Here is a 19,011-nt window from a genome sequence, read left to right on the forward strand (position 1 = left end):
CAGTCGCTGGGAGGAAGTCGCTCCTCTCTCGGCTCCTGTTGTTTCTGTCTCAGTCTCAACAACAAGAACCAAACCAAAAGTCACTCTTTTCTTTCCCATAATAGTCCAACTCAGCAGGCCCGGCCCCTGGTATAAACCCTCTATGTGGTTGTTTAGGGCCACAGCCGTTAGGTGGGGGGCCACATGATCAGAAAGGTACCGGGGTTCATCAAGTCATTTAAACATCCTGAGGTCTGCACGTGCAGCTATGAGCTTTATATGTAATGTGAAGTCAATATTCAGCTTCTTTTATCTCACATTAGAGACATTTGGTGAAAATAGAACGGCAGAATGACAACATTTGTGCTCAAAAAGCAATCTGACAAAATGTCATTTTAGACTTGTTTTCTACACTTATATATTACTGTATTCATATCCTATTTCAAGCACCAAAACAGTTCATTCTCATGACTGAAGGAGTGTTTTCACAAGGGATTGGACATTTTTCCAAAAGCAGACCTCAAATTTCCAGCATTTGTCCTAAATTATTTCTTTCTACAGTGTTCTAGGACAAACTGGCCTCAGTGTGCTTACAGCGGAGGTTCTAATATTTAGACATAAAACACTGGAGTATTGTTACATCTGCAAGTATCTTAAAAAGATACATTTAAGAAAATATGTAAAAGTGGAGAAAATGGCCTCAAACCTCAGAGGGCATAAACTGCCCTACAGCGCAAGAAGGGGTAACTCATTTTTTGTCAAAAATGAGATTTAGTCATTTTTGGGACATTAAAGGTTCTGCTACATCATGTGGATAAATATCTTGACTCAGCGTTATCTTATTTGGGATGTATTTGCGGGAGGTTTTCACAGTAACTCCCAAAAACTGTGGTGAAACAACAAGAGAGAACACAGTAACATGAGTTACCTTCTTCTCTCTGTGTATAGATGTTCAACACGTCCTACTGTACAACAGGCTGCTGCCATTATGAACCAATAGGAGTTAGTTTCCTCTTTCTTGTGTTGTATGTCCAGCTTAGATTTAGCCTCAATGCACAGACAGAGAGGTAACTCTGAAATAAGGGTCAAATGTTAAGTTTGAGTTAAATATTTTTACACAGCTAGAATACTACTCGCAAAAGCAAAAGCAAGGATTTGACCAGTTTTCAGAATCCTCAGTTCAATACAGTTGACTGGACAACAACAATACTTTAAACTCATTTTTCTCAGAACTGCACTCAGAGGAGTTTTACCCCGTTCTTCCGTTGTGGGGCAGTAAACACGTCTGTGTTCAGTTTTAACCAGTGATTTGGTGTTTGTGCTTAGAGTGCAGGGCCACAAACAAAAACCTTGTTTAGGGGGCCACCAACATCCTAGGGCCGGCCCTGCCACTCAACAACCGTTTGTTTTAGTCGCCGGTCGGTCGACATCCAGCAGCATCTGGAGCTCCGTCTGTCTCCGCTCCGTGAGGACGAGCCACAGCTCAGAGCCCCGGAGGCGTCGTGTTCAGGTTCAGTTTCCTTCATTTGGCCTCGGAGACGTTCTTGAAGCTCAGGTACACGGTGCTGACCAGCGTGGCGTCCTCGTGCAGCGACTCCTTCCCGCCGGACGGACGCGGCCGCAGCAGCGCCAGCAGCCGCTTGGGCACCTGGCCGCTGAACAGCAGGTAGATGCAGGGGTTGGCACAGCTGTTGAGGCTGGCCAGCAGCATCAGGATGGTGAAGGTGGCCGCTGCAGGAAGATGAGAGGAGTCACAATCAGACTTAAAACAACCTGACTCAGCTGCTTTTAAACTTATTCTGCTGTCATCAAATCTTTAAAGGGATAGTAGCAGTTTTTTAAAGTGGGGTTGTATGATCTCCAAATAGCCCCTAAGTACTTTAATTGCAGTAGAAGACTCTCTGCACTCCTCCCGTTAGCAACGCCAGCCCATAATAGCCCTGCCCAGAGATTTACAACATACAGTGTTGTGAATGGACCCAAAGAAACGGCCTATTTTCACGGCCTAAAAGAGGTTTTACCTGAAAAAAAAATACACAGTTCCATTGTTCACTATAATATAATTTTTTCCAGGAAAAACACAGTTTTTATTTGGACCTAACCAACTGCTGATGGGCGGGCGATAACCCTGGGCGGAGGGATACGTGAGTTGGTTAGGTCCAAATAAAAACTGTGTTTTTCCTGCACTTTGAAGGGCTGGAAAAAATTATATTATAGTGAACAATGGAACTGTGTTTTTTTTTTTCAGGTAAAACCTCTTTTAGGCCGTGAAAATAGGCCGTTTCTTTGGGTCTGTTCACAACAATGTATGTTGTAAATCTCTGGGCAGGGCTATTATGGGCTGGCGTTGCTAACGGGAGGAGTGCAGAGAGTCTTCTACTGCAATTAAAGTACTTAGGGGCTATTTGGAGATCAACCCCACCATGATACTATCCCTACTACTACCTGAAATGCTTTCTTCTTCATTCTTAAAGTTTTTAAACTATTGTTTCTGCATTTTAAATATTTATTGTCATTTTTTCCTTTTCTTTAATGTAAATTTCTGCACTTTTCAGTGAGTGGTACCACTCCAGCAAGAATCAAATAAATCAAGTCAAAGACGTTCAAATAAAGCAACATTACATCTGGTAACATGTCATGGGGTTTGTGCGTAATTAATTAAATGAAATTAAATAAATGCTCAAACATTTTATTAACTGGAAGGTAAGAAGGTCGACACGTTGACCTTTCATTTACGTAAAACATTCACCGGCGTGCAAACATCTTTTCCTCTTTCTCTTCCTGTTCTGCACCTGGACTCGCTTGTCCATGTGGAGACCATATGTTGTATTCACAGCCTAATTAGTGAATGTAGTTAAACAGGAAAGCAGATTAAACACCCAGTAAATGACCCAAGTCAGAAACTTAGACTTAAAGGAATAGTTCACTCAAAATTGAAATTTCACTCAATCCTCTTCCCAGTTCGTCCAAATTTGACGAACCAGGAAGAGGAGCTTCAAGAAGCTTCCGCTACAAAACAAGCTTAAAATATAGACTTATTTAATTTTTTTCTGAACAATTTCGCATGTCGGGGCTTCAAGACAAGAGGGACATTACAGACGAGCAGCATGGAGGTATCTGGATGTTTTTTGGTGTGTCTTTTTGTTACGAAGACAGTTGGTATCCATTAGCAACCGTCATATGGACATGCACTGCTACGCCGAGACCCCCTGTAACTCAGAGAAGCCACGGAGGACTCTGAAACTTCTCCCAGCCCTGAGTCCACATGAGGGGGAGTAGATCATGAGTTAGGGAATTTGAATTTTGGGTGAACTATCCTTTTAACTCACTTTCTTTGGGCGCGTGCGAGTCCCAGGCGGACCAGAGCTGCACGGTGAAGAACGGCGCCCAGCACACGATGTAGGCCAGGACGATCACCACCGTCATCTTCAGCGTCTTGACCCGGGCCTTGGACATGCCGGCCCCCCCGCTGGCCCTGGAGGGCAGCGGCCCCCCGGCCCCCCCCCGCTGGCCGCGCTGCTGCAGGTTGGTCCGGACGGCGCGGCAGATACGCACCTGGCACACGACCACGGTGGTGACGGGCAGCACGAAGATGACCAGCGTGGTCCAGGACACGTAGGTCTGCAGCCCCCACGGCTGCACGAAGCTCGCCCAGCAGTCGTGCACGCCGGGCGCCACCTCCACCTGGGGTCACATGACTTATTATATATATTATATTATATTTATTTACCCCACAGGGCAGTTCTGTTTCTACAGACGACTTTATTTACCCCACAGGGCAGTTCTGTTTCTACAGCTCAACACCACAACCACATACACAAGCAGACACACTAGGGACGTCACCATTAGAGATTCTCTTGGTACGATTATTGTCAGAGAAATGATCACGGTATTACGATTATCACGATTATTATGCATTAATTAATTTCACAACACTATGAATGTGTCAAATCAAATATAGTCAAAATATAATTACTTTACTCATTGTTTACACAAAATATTTCAAGTATCTATTAATATATGACCAATTATTAATTCCCCAGGGGAAATGTTTGAAATATGCAGGTCATAAATTGTCATCTAGACCAAATTTACGTTTATTTTAAAAAAATTTTGTTTTATTTTGTTGTTTTTTAAAAATACAAATGACACGCTAACATTTAAATTCCTACCAGTTCAATGTTACGTTAGGTAAATGGACCAGTATCTGTGCATTTACCTTTATTTTGGAGCACATCTGCCGATATGGTTCTGACATAATAATAATAGGAATCTTTACGATCAATTAATTGTGGCGTTTAATACCACGATTAATTGTGAAAACAAGTAATTGTGACATCCCTAATACATACAATTGACCTACAGCTAAGCCACGCCCCCAAATGCGATGAGCCAATCACAGTGCACATAGCTAGCCCATACACTGGGACATTCTCTGCTTCCACGTCCATTGAAATGCATTGCAGTTAGTCAGTTTTCATTGGTTTTCATATGTTTTTTCTTGACATTTTAAGTTTTAAATGGTCAAACGGTGTTCATGGGGTACATGTAACTCTGACACTAGGTATCAACTAGAGCACTGGAAAAGAGAGTAAGGACACCACCACTGACTCCCGTGGTAAGGGTTTAAGGGTTTAAGGGTTTAAGGGTTTAAGGGTTCAGGGTTTAAGGGTTTAAGGGTTTAAGGGTTTAAGGGTTTAAGAGTTTAAGGGTTTAAGGGTTTAAGGGTTTAAGAGTTTAAGGGTTTAAGGGTTTAAGGGTTTAAGGGTTTAAGGGTTCAGGGTTTAAGGGTTTAAGGGTTTAAGGGTTTAGGGTTTAAGGGTTTAAGGGTTTAAGGGTTTAAGGGTTTTGTGCCCCTAGTGGCAGGATATGGGTATTGCAAAAGCACCCAGAAAACCCATTCACTCCAATGTATGTGTGTTGCCCACTGGCTGGTAAATTGATGAAAACGGCCGTGTTTTTGTTTTTAGGTGTCTTGGTCATATCAGATTATACTTAGAATTAGTTTATTACAAAATGTAGATTGAAACATTCATGTAGACAACTGTTTTTTTTACTAGCCTATGTGTTAATGTTTATCTGTAAAGGATCCTCAATGATGCTATTAACGTGGGTGATCTATAAATGTCCTTAAATTATTGAAAACACCACACTGCTCATTCACCAACAATGCAGAGATGTCAGTTCTTTAGTAAAACCCATATTCCTCCACCAGGAGGCGCTGCCATTGGACCGATGCTGTCGTTACTCTCTTTTCCAGTGCTCTAACCACAATCACATACACAAGCATACATACAGTTTGACCTCTGGCTAAGCCACGCCCCCAAACGCGATGAGCCAATCACAGTGCTCATAGCTAGCCCATACACTGGGACATTCTCTGCTTCCACGTCCATTGAAATGCATTGCAGTTGGTCAGTTTTCATTCGTTTTCATATGTTTTTTTCTTTACATTTTAAAGCAGGAGTAAGCAATCCGGTGGTTTTGTCTAACTTCCTGTCAGCAGATGGAGTTAGCAGTCCCCGCCCTCGTCCCTACGTCACCACATTTACGTGCATCCCTTGGCTGCACACACAGAGAGGACTGCCCCTTTATGCCGTTCTCTCTCCTCATTGGATAAAGGTTGTAGGATACAACTAGAGCACTGGAAAAGAGAGTAACGACCACGCGTTGGTCCAATGGCAGCGCCTCCTGGTGGAGGAATATGGGTTTTGTAAAAGTGCCCAAGAACTGAAAAAAAAGTGTGGTGTTTTCAATAATTTAAGGACATTTATAGATCACCACGTTAATAGCATCATTGAGGATCCTTTACAGATAAACATTAACACATAGGAGAGTAAAAAAAAACAAACAAAAAAAAAAGTTGTCTACATTAGGGGCCGTGTCCACCAGACGCGTTTTCAGCGCTGACAGCCTCTCAGCGCTGCTTTCCCAGCGCTTAGCGCTCTCTCTCCCTCGTCAGAGTGCAGCTGTTGCTAGGTTACAAAACGAGTCCTCTGACACTTCCGTGTTCCGGCCTTGTTTAATGTAAACACTACAACGAGTGTCAGAAATACACAACAGCATCAGCAGCAGCTTTTGACATGGACCCTGAGGTCGGCCTACCTTCAATACAAGTGTGGGTCATGATATAAACCGAGCCACGTCTCCGCTGTGTTGCTGTGGTAACGTATGTACCGCCCCTTCTTGATTCTGATTGGTCAGTGCGGGGAAAAGTGACATTGACGAGCGCAGCGCTGTTCTAAAAGTTGAACAGATTTCAACTCGAAGCGCTCTGAGCGCCGCGACAAAAAGAAGCAAGCGGAGCGCCGAGGGCGCTGAGCGCTGTGAGCGCCGACTCAATAGGGTTTGAATGGAAAGTAGACGCCCAGAGCTGAAAACACGTCTGGTGGACACGGGCCCTTAATGTTTCAATCTACATTTTGTAATAAACAAATTCTAAGTATAGTTTGATATGACCGAGACACCTGAAAACAAAAACACGGCCGTTTTCATCAATTTACCAGCCAGTGGGCAACACACATACATTGGAGTGAATGGGTTTTCTGGGCGCTGTTGCAATACCCATATCCTGCCACTAGGGGCACAAAACCCTTAAACCCTTAAACCCTTAAACTCTTAAACCCTTAAACCCTTAAACCCTTAAACCCTTAAACCCCTAAACCCTTAAACCCTTAAACCCTAAACCCTTAAACCCTTAAACCCTTAAACTCTTAAACCCTTAAACCCTAAACCCTTAAACCCTTAAACCCTTAAACCCTAAACCCTTAAACCCTTAAACCCTAAACCCTTAAACCCCTAAACCCTTACCACAGGAGTCAATGGTGGTGTCGTTGCTCTCTTTTCCAGTGCTCTAGATACAAGGAAAGTTTTCTCCTGGGCTCAGAGCAGAGCAGAGTGACTGACAGACCCGTGTTTCAGACCAAACACTCTATAGAAGTGATTGCTGTTGGAAGATACAACTATTTAAGACTTAGATTAACACAAACATTCACCTGACTTCTGCTTTAAGTTTTAGTGACTTTGAGATGATATTGATTCTTTCTGTCTCCAAAAAGGGGGCGGGGCTTAGCCAGAGGTCAGTTGAGGAGGAAAGTGCAAAATTGAGATCAGGTATAAGATAAAGTACAAAAACATAACAAATACCTGTGAGAAGATGAAGACCTGCGGGAGGCTGCCCAGCAGGCTGGCGCCCCACGCCGCGCACACCGGCACGTTCAGCCGGGAGCGCGCGCGCTGGAACTTGACCATGGGGTTGCAGACGGCCTGGTGCCGGTCCAGCGTCATCACCACCACCATGTAGGTGGACGAGAACATGCCCAGCACCTGAAATAACACGGCAAGCGGATTTAACATTTAAAAGCTAAGTTTGACTATCCGGAATTAACATTGTAGATATCAACAACGTCTTTCTGACTGGTCGTAACTAACTACATTTTGAATAGTTGGATTTTTTATTCAAGATATCTGTAATTCAGTTTTGCCTCTTGTCAAAAAGAACATTTCAGATCCACAACTACGTTCTTCCTTCACTGTAACCATTCATGTGTATGGGGTTTGTCATTACAGATATCTACAATTCAGTTGCAGATATCCACTATGTGAATTACAGATGTCTGTAACTGAATTACGACTAGTAGCTTATACTAATTCCAGTTACAGATATCTACAACTTGATTCTGACTAGTCAAAACTTAATTACAGATATCTGAACAGGGACATGTAGATATCTTTAACTGAGGTGAATTAAAGATATCTAGAACTGGAATTATGACTAGTCAGAATCAAACTGTAGCTATCTCAAACTGGAACTAGTATAAGCTACTAGTCGTAATTCAGTTACAGATATCTGTAATTCACATAGTGGATATCTGCAACTGAATTGTAGATATCTGTAATGACAAACCCCATACACATGAACGGCAAAAGTGACGTCATTTGTCCTAGGGAAGAATGTAGTTGAAGATATCTGAAATGTTCTTTTTGACTCTGCAAAACTGAATTACAGATATCACATATCCAGTCTGGCTTTTAAATGTTAAAATGGCTTGTTGCCATACCTGCACATCCGCTTTGTGAATAACGGATATCTGTAACTGAATTACGACTAGTACGAATTCCAGTTTGAGATATCTACATCGTCATTTCGCCTAGTCAAAACTTAATTTAAGATATCCGAAAAGGGACATGTAGCTAGATATCTTTAATTGAAGTGAATTAAAGATATCTTGAACTGGAATTATGACTAGTCCGAATCAAATTGTAGATATCTCAAACTGGAAGTGACGTCATTTGTCCTAGGAAGAACGTGGATATCTGAAATGACAATTGTGGATATAGGAAGAATGTAGTTGCAGATATCTGAAATGTTCTTTTTGACTCGGCAAAACTGAATTACAGATATCTACATCAGTGGTTCTCAACTGGTGGGTCAGGACCCAAGAATGGGTCTAGACCCGTTCTGGATGGGTCGTGGACAGCTGGTCAAAAAAGTAAATAATATTTAATGTACATCTGATGTTGGACATGTCTTTTATTTTGAAAAATAACTTATTTTGAAAGGCACGAGACACGTGAACACATGCAGTTGTAATGCTCCTCCTCACTTTCTTATTATTTGCTCCATTTGCTCTGAATGCAAAGATATCGTTTCTTATTAATGTGGCCTGATGCAGTGAATCTGGTTTTGTTTTGTGGGTCTTTATTTTGTGCAGTTTGTTATTTATTCACTTTAGTGAACATGCTCTGAATGCAGAGATGCATTAGAAGTCAAATATATCGTTTTGTTGGTCTCCATTTTGTGCAGTTTGATATTTTTTTATTCACTTCCGTACATGCAGTTGTCATGGTAACTCCTCAGTTTCATTCATGTGCCCTGAAATGCACTTTGCTCAATAAAGAGCTAAATGAGTTTTTAAAGGCTTTAAAAAAAATTCTTGGTTTGAATTCTATAAAAGTGGGTCGCGACTTAAAGCAGAAGTAAGTGATCCGGTGGTTTTGGCTAATGCTGCGTTCCAGGTAGGCTTTTGAAATCGTAAATTACAGCTTCAAGTCACGACTTACAACTTTGTAGCGTTCCAGGCAACCCACTCGTGTTTCTCCGACCTGTTTTACCTGTGAAAGTCACTATAACGGCCACTCGTAACTTCTGACCCGTGAACTCGTACCAGATCGAACTGGTACCACTTCACAGGTCGGAAAAACACCAGTTACGAGTTGCCTTGAACGCACCATAACGTCTTGTCAGCAGACGGAGTTAGCAGCCCCCGCCCTCGTCATGGATCTATTGGTCCTCCACCACATTCAGGCGCATCCCTTGGCTGCACACACAGAGAGGACTGCCCCTTTATGCCGTTCTCTCTCCTCATTGGATAAAGGTTGTAGGATACAAGGAAAGTTTTCTCCTGGGCTCAGAGCAGAGCAGAGTGACTGACAGACCCGTGTTTCAGACCAAACACTCTATAGAAGTGATTGCTGTCGGAAGATACAACTATTTAAGACTTAGATTAACACAAAAATATCACTTACTTCTGCTTTAATGACCATGGGACAATGTGGGTCCCAGAGTGAGACTAGTTGAGAACCCCTGTACGGTGTACATTTTAGGACATCCTCAGGTGTCAGGCTTCAGCCTCAGACTTTAGATGAAAAGGCATAAGGTCTCAGGAAAACCTCTGTCAGGTGTCCACTAAACAGCCTCAGAAAAAAGACGTCAGACCAGAAGGCGTCAGAAAAAAGGCGTCAGACCAAAAGGCATCAGAAAAAAGGCGTCAGACCAGAAGGCGTCAGAAAAAAGGCGTCAGACCAAAAGGTATCAGAAAAAAAGCGTCAGAAAAAAGGCGTCAGACCAAAAGGCATCAGAAAAAAGGCGTCAGACCAAAAGGCATCAGAAAAAAGGCGTCAGACCAAAAGGTATCAGAAAAAAGGCGTCAGACCAAAAGGTATCAGAAAAAAGGCGTCAGACCAAAAGGCATCAGAAAAAAGGCGTCAGACCAAAAGGCATCAGAAAAAAGGCGTCAGAAAAAAGGCGTCAGACCAAAAGGCGTCAGAAAAAAGGCGTCAGACCAGAAGGCGTCAGAAAAAAGGCGTCAGACCAAAAGGCATCAGAAAAAAGGCGTCAGACCAAAAGGCGTCAGACCAAAAGGTATCAGAAAAAAGGCGTCAGACCAAAAGGCGTCAGACCAAAAGGCATCAGACCAAAAGGTATCAGAAAAAAGGCGTCAGACCAAAAGGCATCAGACCAAAAGGCATCAGACCAAAAGGCATCAGAAAAAAGGCGTCAGAAAAAAGGCGTCAGTAAAAAGGCGTCACACCAAAAGGCGTCACACCAAAAGATGTCACACCAGAAGGCGTCACACCAAAAGGTGTCAGAAAAAAGGCGTAAAAAGGGTTAGGGACGTCAGAAAAAAGATGTCAGATTAAAAACTGACTATTTTTATTTCTTCAAACTTTGATTCAGTTAAGGCATTTTTTTTTGGAGCGGGCAGACTAGTAATTTATTTATCTATCGCTGTATTTAATGACGTCATCGAAACACAACACCGGTAACGAGCTGAGCTGTTGCCTTTTGGTCTGACGCCTTTTTTCTGATGCCTTTTGGTCTGACGCCTTTTTTCTGATGCCTTTTGGTCTGACGCCTTTTTTCTGATGCCTTTTGGTCTGATGCCTTTTTTGTGATGCCTTTTGGTCTGACGCCTTTTGGTCTGACGCCTTTTTTCTGATGCCTTTTGGTCTGACGACTTTTTTGTGACGCCTTTTTTTGTGACGCCTTTTGGTCTGACGTCTTTTTTCTGACGCCTTTTTTCTGTTGCCTTTTGGTCTGACGCCTTTTTTCTGATGCCTTTTGGTCTGACGTCTTTTTTCTGACGCCTTTTTTCTGTTGCCTTTTGGTCTGACGTCTTTTTTCTGACGCCTTTTTTCTGTTGCCTTTTGGTCTGACGCCTTTTTTCTGATGCCTTTTGGTCTGACGTCTTTTTTCTGACGCCTTTTTTCTGTTGCCTTTTGGTCTGACGTCTTTTTTCTGACGCCTTTTTTCTGTTGCCTTTTGGTCTGACGCCTTTTTTCTGATGCCTTTTGGTCTGACGTCTTTTTTCGGAGGCTGTTTAGTGGACACCTGACAGAGGTTTTCCTGAGACCTTATGCCTTTTCATCTAAAGTCTGAGGCTGAAGCCTGACACCTGAGGATGTCCTAAAATGTACACCGTACCCCTGATACAACACATATCCAGTCTGGCTTTTACTGTAAATGTTACTGTAAAATGACTTGCCATAGCCGCATACCTGCAGGTACTTGACCAGGCGGCACACCGCGTCCGGCCCCGCGAACCGGTCCGTCACCTCCCACACCAGCTGCGGACACACCTGGAAGAAGGCCACCACCAGGTCCGCGAGGCACAGGTGGAACACGAACACGCGCATCCTGGACACGTGCTGCTTGCGCTGGCGCCACAGCGCGAGCAGCACGGCGCTGTTCAGGATGGAGGCGACGACAAACACCACGCTGAGCAGCGCGATCTCCGCCCGGGCCAGGCCCTCATCCCGGGCCCCCGCGTCCAGGGGGCCGCTAGCGTTCAGAGGGGGGAGAGGGGGATGGAGAGGAGGGAGAGGAGGAGGAGGGGGAGGGGGAGGAGGAGGAGGAGGAGGAGGAGGAGGAGGAGGCGGCATGGAGCCTGAGGGACAGAAAATATTAGATTTATAGGCTGTAGCTACTTTTCTGGGCAAATACATAGGCTACATATTGGGTTTATAGATAGATAGATAGATAGATAGAAAGAAGAAAGAAGAAAAAGAGAGAGAAAACAGACAGAGGGTTTGAAAAAAGAAAGAAATAGAGAGGGGGATAGATAGATAGATAGATAGATAGATAGATAGATAGATAGATAGATAGATAGATAGATAGATAGATAGATAGATAGATAGATAGATAGATAGATAGATAAATAGATAAATAGATAGATAGATAGATAGACTCCACAGCAGCTACACATAGAAACAAGAAACAAACTGAGTGAAATGTTGTGCAAACAGGCATCAACAACAACAACAGCAGCAGATACAACAGCCCTCTAATGGGTTGCCAGGTAGAGGTATTACTGAATTAAATCATATAGTTGTTTGTAATAATTTATAATATTCCAAGGGTTGTATAGATTTTCTGTCTTTCACATTTTGTAGTAGCTGCATATAACATCTGATTTCTATTTCAAACAAGTAAAAATTTGTTTTTTTGGATGACCATCTGCATTTTATGGATGTAATATTTTCCTTGTAAAAATAAAAAGATTAAACAAAAACAGTTCATTTCCCTTAAGTTTCTTTTCATCATGAGTGAGAATTATATCTTTTTTTTTTAAGTTTATCTTGATGCCTGTCAAAACTGTAAACATGTCTTCTAGTTCCATCCAAAAAGAACAGATGACAAATCGACGTTTCTCCTCTTCTCCACGGGGCTTCATCATCAGTTTGTACGCAACAAGTCTCACTAGTCCGCACTAGTAACTACTTTTATCCGTCAACATTTCGACACAAACTTTGCTTTGGACCATCAACATGTATTGTTTGGTTTCTTTTCAGTCATGGCTTCCCAATTAAACCAATATTATATCATCAATTTGATATTATTTTTAGCCAAAGCTCATATTCACAACCGCAAATGTACAAATCAAATACTTTGCACTCACCGTTTCAGAAACGAAATCAAACAATACATCAACCTAATTAGTCAATCTGAAAATAAGAAAGCCATAATATATAAATATAATATAATATAAAGACCATAGCACTATTCTCTCTGTTTCCACGTTTTTGAATAGACCTGTGTTTGCCTAACATAAAATTATTCTTCGTCTTCTCCTGCCTGTCATACTATGTAACCTAATGTGAACCTGTTGACATTATTCCATTTTTATTTTTAACCCTCTCATCCCTCATTTCACAATCTACATCCCAACTAATAATTCTTCAATAAAAAAAAAAAAAAAAAAAAATAGTCCGCACTAGTTGGACAACTGGTTCCACCTGGCTCTAATGAACGACTCAACCTCTAACGACTCGTTTAGCAGCTGGCGACTGGCCCATGGTCCAGTGAAACCAGCACCAGAGGTTAAACACCTGGGTCTCTCCACTGTCTGTGTCCAACTAGTGAGACTTGTTGTATAAGAACTGATGATGAAGCCCCGTGGATCAGAGGAGAAACGTCTTCCCAGACTAATACAGTCCAGTTGCACGATTCAGTTTGCCCAGAAAAGAAAGAAACGACGACCTGGATGAATGAGAATCTCCATAGACAACTGCAGCTATACATTATAAGTAGATAGAGGAAAAGTTTCTGTTTTTATTCCTTTACCTTTATCAGTAGTCGCGTCCCTGAGGCTGAAGTGGAGCCGCCGAGGAGCTGATCATCTCTGGAGAGGAGGAGAGAGGAGGCTGCGGGGTTTATAAGAGGATGATGCAGCTGGGTGGAGCCTCCATCCATTCATTCATTCATTCATTCATTCATTCACTGCTGCGTGCAGACGGTGGCAGCTTCATTCTTCACAAGGAAACAAAGACTGCAGATTGTGATCAATAGCTTTTTCTTTCCCCACTTTTTTCTGGAGCAGATCGATTTTCAGAATAAAAAATGTTCAGTAGCTTATTAATGAGATACAGTGACTTTGATGGTGTTTTAATATTTAAAGAGTTTTTTGCTGATGGCTAAATCCTGTTTTAAAATTGAGAGACAGGTCACGGTTTATTAATGGGCTAATTACTGTAATGACGAAGTGATTTATGACAAAGAAAAGAGGTGAAAAACTGTGTTAAAGACGTTAATGAGATTGAAAAGTGCAGACATGATGGTTTTGTATGGGAGGACATTCATAAAAAGAGTTTGAAGTTTCATGATGCCGGAGGAGGATTCTCAATCTCACCAACCTGGCAACACAAAGTTGGGAATTTTTTTCTTAGATAGATAGATAGATAGATAGATAGATAGATAGATAGATAGATAGATAGATAGATAGATAGATTGGTTGATTGATTGATTGATTGATTGATTGATTGATTGATTGATTGATTGATTGATTGATTGATTGATTGATTGATAGATTGATAGATTGATTGATAATAGCCTACTTCCAACATAGCCTCTGATCGAAATAGTTGTAGCCTACTTTCTGTAACTCAGACTCCTTCCAGTACTGGATCATTTACAATGGTCAAAGTATTCCAATGCTAAAACATGAGGGTATTAAAGTTGATATTCAATTGGAGGACAAAAAGGACAGAGTTTGGGAACAACAATTTAATTTATTTTGCTTCATATATGTCGTTTTAATAAAAAACGACACATATTCCAGTGTTAAGAAAAAAACCGTTGAGAAAAACACTGCAACATTTGCTTCATGACGAAAAGAAATGGTATTATAGCCTATAAATAAATAAAAATCCTGATTGACCACTTATTGTGTCTGTAGTATTCTGTTATTTATTTTTTATTTTTTCTTATTTTGTTGTTTTTGATCTTCATCTTCAGTCTTTGCAAACTGTTTTCTCAGAAAGTTATGACATGTGCCTTTTTGATTGTAAAACAGCCTAAAGAAGAAGGAAGAGAGAGAAGTAAATTCCAACAGTCACGTATGAAACGTAACTTCAGTGACGCCGTGACGTTGTCGTGCGTCGCTGCCTCGCTCGGCCAATCACAGAACAGAACAGACTGTGACGCGTCACTGTTTTACCGGAAGAGAAAATGTAAACAGACAGAGGAGCTCGTTGAGAAGAAGCTGGAAGAGGAGAACCAGTTCCTCGCTGCGGATTCACTCCAGAACTTTAAAGTCTTTGGTTTTATTTTTTTAAAGATATAATTAATTAATTACTAAGTGGAGCGACTCTGTGACAGCTCACCAACCCGCCAACCCCCCCCCTCCTCCCCCAGGGGCTTCTGTATGGAGCTGTCTGTGTTAGCGTTAGCTCGTTGCTAACTAACGGTACGTTGAGTTAGCTTCTCTCGGAGCTCGAACCCGGTCCCGATGCCTCAGCAGGGGGACCCGTCTCTGCCTCTGGTCCGCTCCCTGAACGACCAGGTCCAGGTCCACGCGGTGTTCTGTAACCGGACCCCCCGGGTGGTGCGGCCGCTGTGGATCAACTACCGGGGGGAACCGACGCCCTACGCGGAGCTGCAGCCGGGGGCTGGCCGCAGGATGAACACGTTCGTCGGTAAAGAAGAAGGAGCTTTTTATCACCTCAATAATTTGACTTTATTTGACTTTATTTTACAGGATAGCTCCTTGAGATGTGCCATCCAATCCAATTTTATTTATATAGCACGATTTAAACAAACACAAGGTTTCCAAAGTGCTGCACAGCAAGATAAAAATACAATAAGTGTAACATAACAGAAGCACAATAAAACAATAGACACAATAAGATAAAACAGAATTAAAATCAATGAGATAAAAAAATAAAACACAGTAAAATCAAATAAAAACAAATAAATAAAATCATTAAAATAAAATAAATGAAGTCAGCTTCCTACTGGGCGTTAAAAGCCAGGGAGAATAGGTGGGTCTTAAGGTGGGATTTAAAAACAGACAGAGAGGAGGCCTGTCTGATGTGCTGAGGCAGATTGTTCCACAGTTTTGGAGAACTGAACTTTGGAGAACAACGGAAATACAAACATACATAGTACATAGTAACATACTAAGCAGAACAAACAAACAGACAAAAAACAAAAACAACAAACACATGATACAATATAGAGACACAGACGCCCATTCACACACACTCACACACTACGATGCTCTATCAATCCTGGCTCCCCCCGTACAACACACCAGTAAAAAATAAAAATAAATATAAATAAGTGAGATAAAATAAATACAACAATTGATTAGATAAGTTACACTTCCTGTCAGAGGGACGTTACATCACAGACAGGAGCAGGGTGTTTGAAAGTAGGTGAACAATGATGATTTAAAAAGATGAAAAGAGGATATCTGGACCTAATTGAACCAGGGAGATTATTCCAGTCAGCAGGGGCTTTGTATTTATATAATAACTAATGTGGAAGATCATGTGATATCTGACATAGATGTTGCTGTTTATGTCGCCTTTATTATAGAATCACACATAAATGAAGATATAAGTTAACAACACACACAGAAACTAAAATGTATGTGTTGAAAATATCTATAATTCTTCATATTGGTGGAACATGTTACAGCTATACACTATTCACACTTCAAAATGATCAGTTCCTCTGGTTTTACTATTCATAGCCATGTGTTTGAGTAAAATGAACACTTTTGTTTCATTCTATAACCTACTGACAAAATTTCTCCCAAATTGGAAATAAAAATATTGTCTTTTTTAGAGCATTTATTTCAAGAAAATTCCAGAGCTGTATGTGTCCTAATGTCAAGGGAGATGTTGCTGTTTATGTCGCCTTCGTATTTACACATAAATATGAAGATATAAGTTAACAACACACACAGAAACTAATGGTAAAAATGTGTAAGTGTTGAAAATATGATTCTTCATAGTGGTGGAACATGTTACAGCCATATATTATATTACAATGGTTCTCAAAGTGGGGTCCGGGGACCCCCAAGGGTCCTTGAGAGGGTTCAAGGGGTTCCCCAACTTTTCAAAATTTTACCAATTTTTTTTCAAGACATTTCTTTAAATTTTTTCCTAAAATGATAATAGTTTATAACATATAATTTGAACGTATATGGACTAATAAAAGTAACGTTATTCAGTCTCGTAACAAATATTTGTGTATCTGGTGTTTGCTTCAAAATTTTGTCCAATGGGGGTCTGTGGTCTAATTTGTGTCAATTTAGGGTCCTTGATGTACAAAAAAGTTAGAGAAAACACTGTTATATATTTAATTTATGCATTCAACTTTATAAAACTAGCATTCATATAAAAAAATCTCTCTCTCTATATATATATATATATATATTCTATACTCTGTTTATATACTGTATGTTTTTCTCTTACATTTTCACTTTTCCATGATATTCTAATTTATTGAGATGCACCGATATTAGATTTGCGTGTGGGAAGTGTTAGAATAAGCGTTGTTCTGTGTGTCAGGTTTTGGCCGACCCATATGAACGTGACAGGCAGCAGAACACATGACCCTATGTACTGTACATCATGTAGTCCAGGTCTTGATTGGGTGTGAATTCCTATTTAAAAGGTGTTGGTTGTGTAGTGAAGCTGCTGTTTAAAGGTCTGGTCTGCCTCGGCTCCTCTCAGGTCACCCCTGGATGTTCAGGGATGCAGAGACCGACGACCCGCTGAAGGTGAACAGCAAAGAGCTGTTTCTCCCTCAACCAGCAGAGGGAGGAAACGCAACGTTTGTTAACATCACTTTACCAGGTAAGATTAGCCAAATACCTTTAAATATTAGCAATAAAGTAGATGTAGTATTAGTTTTATCTAGTCATGCTGGTAGATTCTGGTCTATCTTTTTTAAAACACGCTGCGTTAAATAAAAGCAGATAAAAGGTTTTGTGCTCTTCTCTTTCCAAAACCCAAATAAAAGAAAGTCACATCGCTGATCTGTGGCTGGTTGATGACGTGTGCGTGCGTGCGTGCGTGCGTGCGTGTGTGGGTCCAAACAAAGTTTCAATGATAACCAACATTTATTGTGAACAATTCCAAGTCCTTTTTAAACAAAAGTTCAAATATGAATCAAAAATACCGTAAACACGGTGGCACCAGACGCCACACAACGACACGTCACGGTCAAAAACTGTTCAACCAGCAAGATACAAACAGCCCCAACAGCCCCAACAGCCCCAACAGCCCCAACAGCCCCAACAGCCCCAACAGCCCCAACAGCCCAAACAGCCCCAACAGCCCCAACAGCCCCAACAGCCCCAACAGCCCCAACAGCCCCAACAGCCCCAACAGCCCCAACAGCCCAAACAGCCCCAACAGCCCCAACAGCCCCAACAGCCCCAACAGCCCCCCCTTAGAATATCAGGGCTGCAACTAACAATTAATTTCATTATCGATTAATCTGTTGATTAATTAAACAATTAATCAATTAGTTGTTTGGTCAATAAAACGTTAAAAAATGTTGAAAAATATCAACCAGTGTTTCTCAAACCACCAGACGACATCGTCCTCTAATGTCTTGTTTTGTCCACAAACCAAAGAGAGACTCAGTTTATTGTCATAAAGGAACAAAGAAACCAGAAATATTCACATTTAAGAAGCTGGAATCAGAGAATCTGGACTTTTAATAGTTGACAATTAATTTAATAATTGATTATTGTTTGATTAATCGATTAATTGTTGCAGCTCTATAAAATATCATAAAATGTGGATTATCAGGCGTTATAATTCAGTGTGTGTGTAGCTGAAATAATGAGGTCATGTGCCACAGAGACCGGCTGCTGTCTGAAGCGCCGTGTTGGGCTGAGTGTGTGAATGTTTCAGTAACTTGTGATTTCACACCGTGTTGATTGTGGCAATAAAAACCAAACACATCTCTGTGAGAACACACACAGTTTGATTTACAGTAATCTTCTCTCTTTTTTGTGTTGATGTGTGGCAGCATTACAGTTGATTAGATTAGATGAGCAAGTTGTGAACGTGTGTTTGTTTTGGTTTCTCCAGTGTTCAGCCTGAAGGACCGGGCCCTGCAGGTGATCCGGCGCCTGGTGCGAGCGGAGGATTACCGGCGGCTGGAGATCGCCCGCTGCCTCCACGAGGAGCTGGAGGACGAGCCCGGCGCGCTGAAGGACCTGCAGCGCATCAACCACAGGGTGGAGCAGCACCTGCTGGAGAGGATCCAGGGCCAGGAGGAGTGAGACCCATCACACCCACCGAGCTGCACAACTATCTGAAGTACAACCAACATTTTGGCTTGTCGGTGCAAGCTGTTTTTAGAACGGCGGAGCAGAGCCGTGAGCTGCCCAGAGCTACGCTACGGAGGCTCATTATGGGATTTCTTTGGTTTCCCTCATCAAACTCATCAAATACACAATCCAACAACTCCACAACGCTCTGGTGGACAAGTTGTGAGCTGCACAT

General features: G+C 41.7%; 2 protein-coding genes across 2 annotated transcripts; one reads left to right on the forward strand and one right to left on the reverse strand.

The window, feature by feature from the left end:
- Positions 1-1,489: 1,489 nt before the first annotated feature.
- On the reverse strand, positions 1,490-11,643 carry LOC146986844 (vasopressin V2 receptor-like). The gene is made up of 4 exons (XM_085777879.1): positions 11,260-11,643; positions 7,126-7,305; positions 3,309-3,663; positions 1,490-1,710 (listed from the first exon to the last, which is right to left on the reverse strand). The coding sequence occupies exons 1-4, from the start codon at positions 11,641-11,643 to the stop codon at positions 1,502-1,504; spliced, it is 1,128 nt and encodes a 375-aa protein (XP_085634005.1). The 3' UTR covers positions 1,490-1,501.
- A 3,302-nt stretch (positions 11,644-14,945) lies between these two features.
- LOC146986845 (von Hippel-Lindau disease tumor suppressor-like) lies at positions 14,946-18,807 on the forward strand. The gene is made up of 3 exons (XM_085777979.1): positions 14,946-15,174; positions 17,224-17,346; positions 18,595-18,807. Exons 1-3 carry the CDS (start codon positions 14,988-14,990, stop codon positions 18,786-18,788), a joined length of 504 nt encoding a protein of 167 aa, XP_085634105.1. The 5' UTR covers positions 14,946-14,987; the 3' UTR covers positions 18,789-18,807.
- The last annotated feature ends 204 nt before the right edge of the window (positions 18,808-19,011 follow it).

This window comes from Trachurus japonicus, chromosome 5 (genome assembly GCF_045865225.1).
Source record: "Trachurus japonicus isolate A0001 chromosome 5, Traja_1.0".
Taxonomy (NCBI): domain Eukaryota; kingdom Metazoa; phylum Chordata; class Actinopteri; order Carangiformes; family Carangidae; genus Trachurus; species Trachurus japonicus.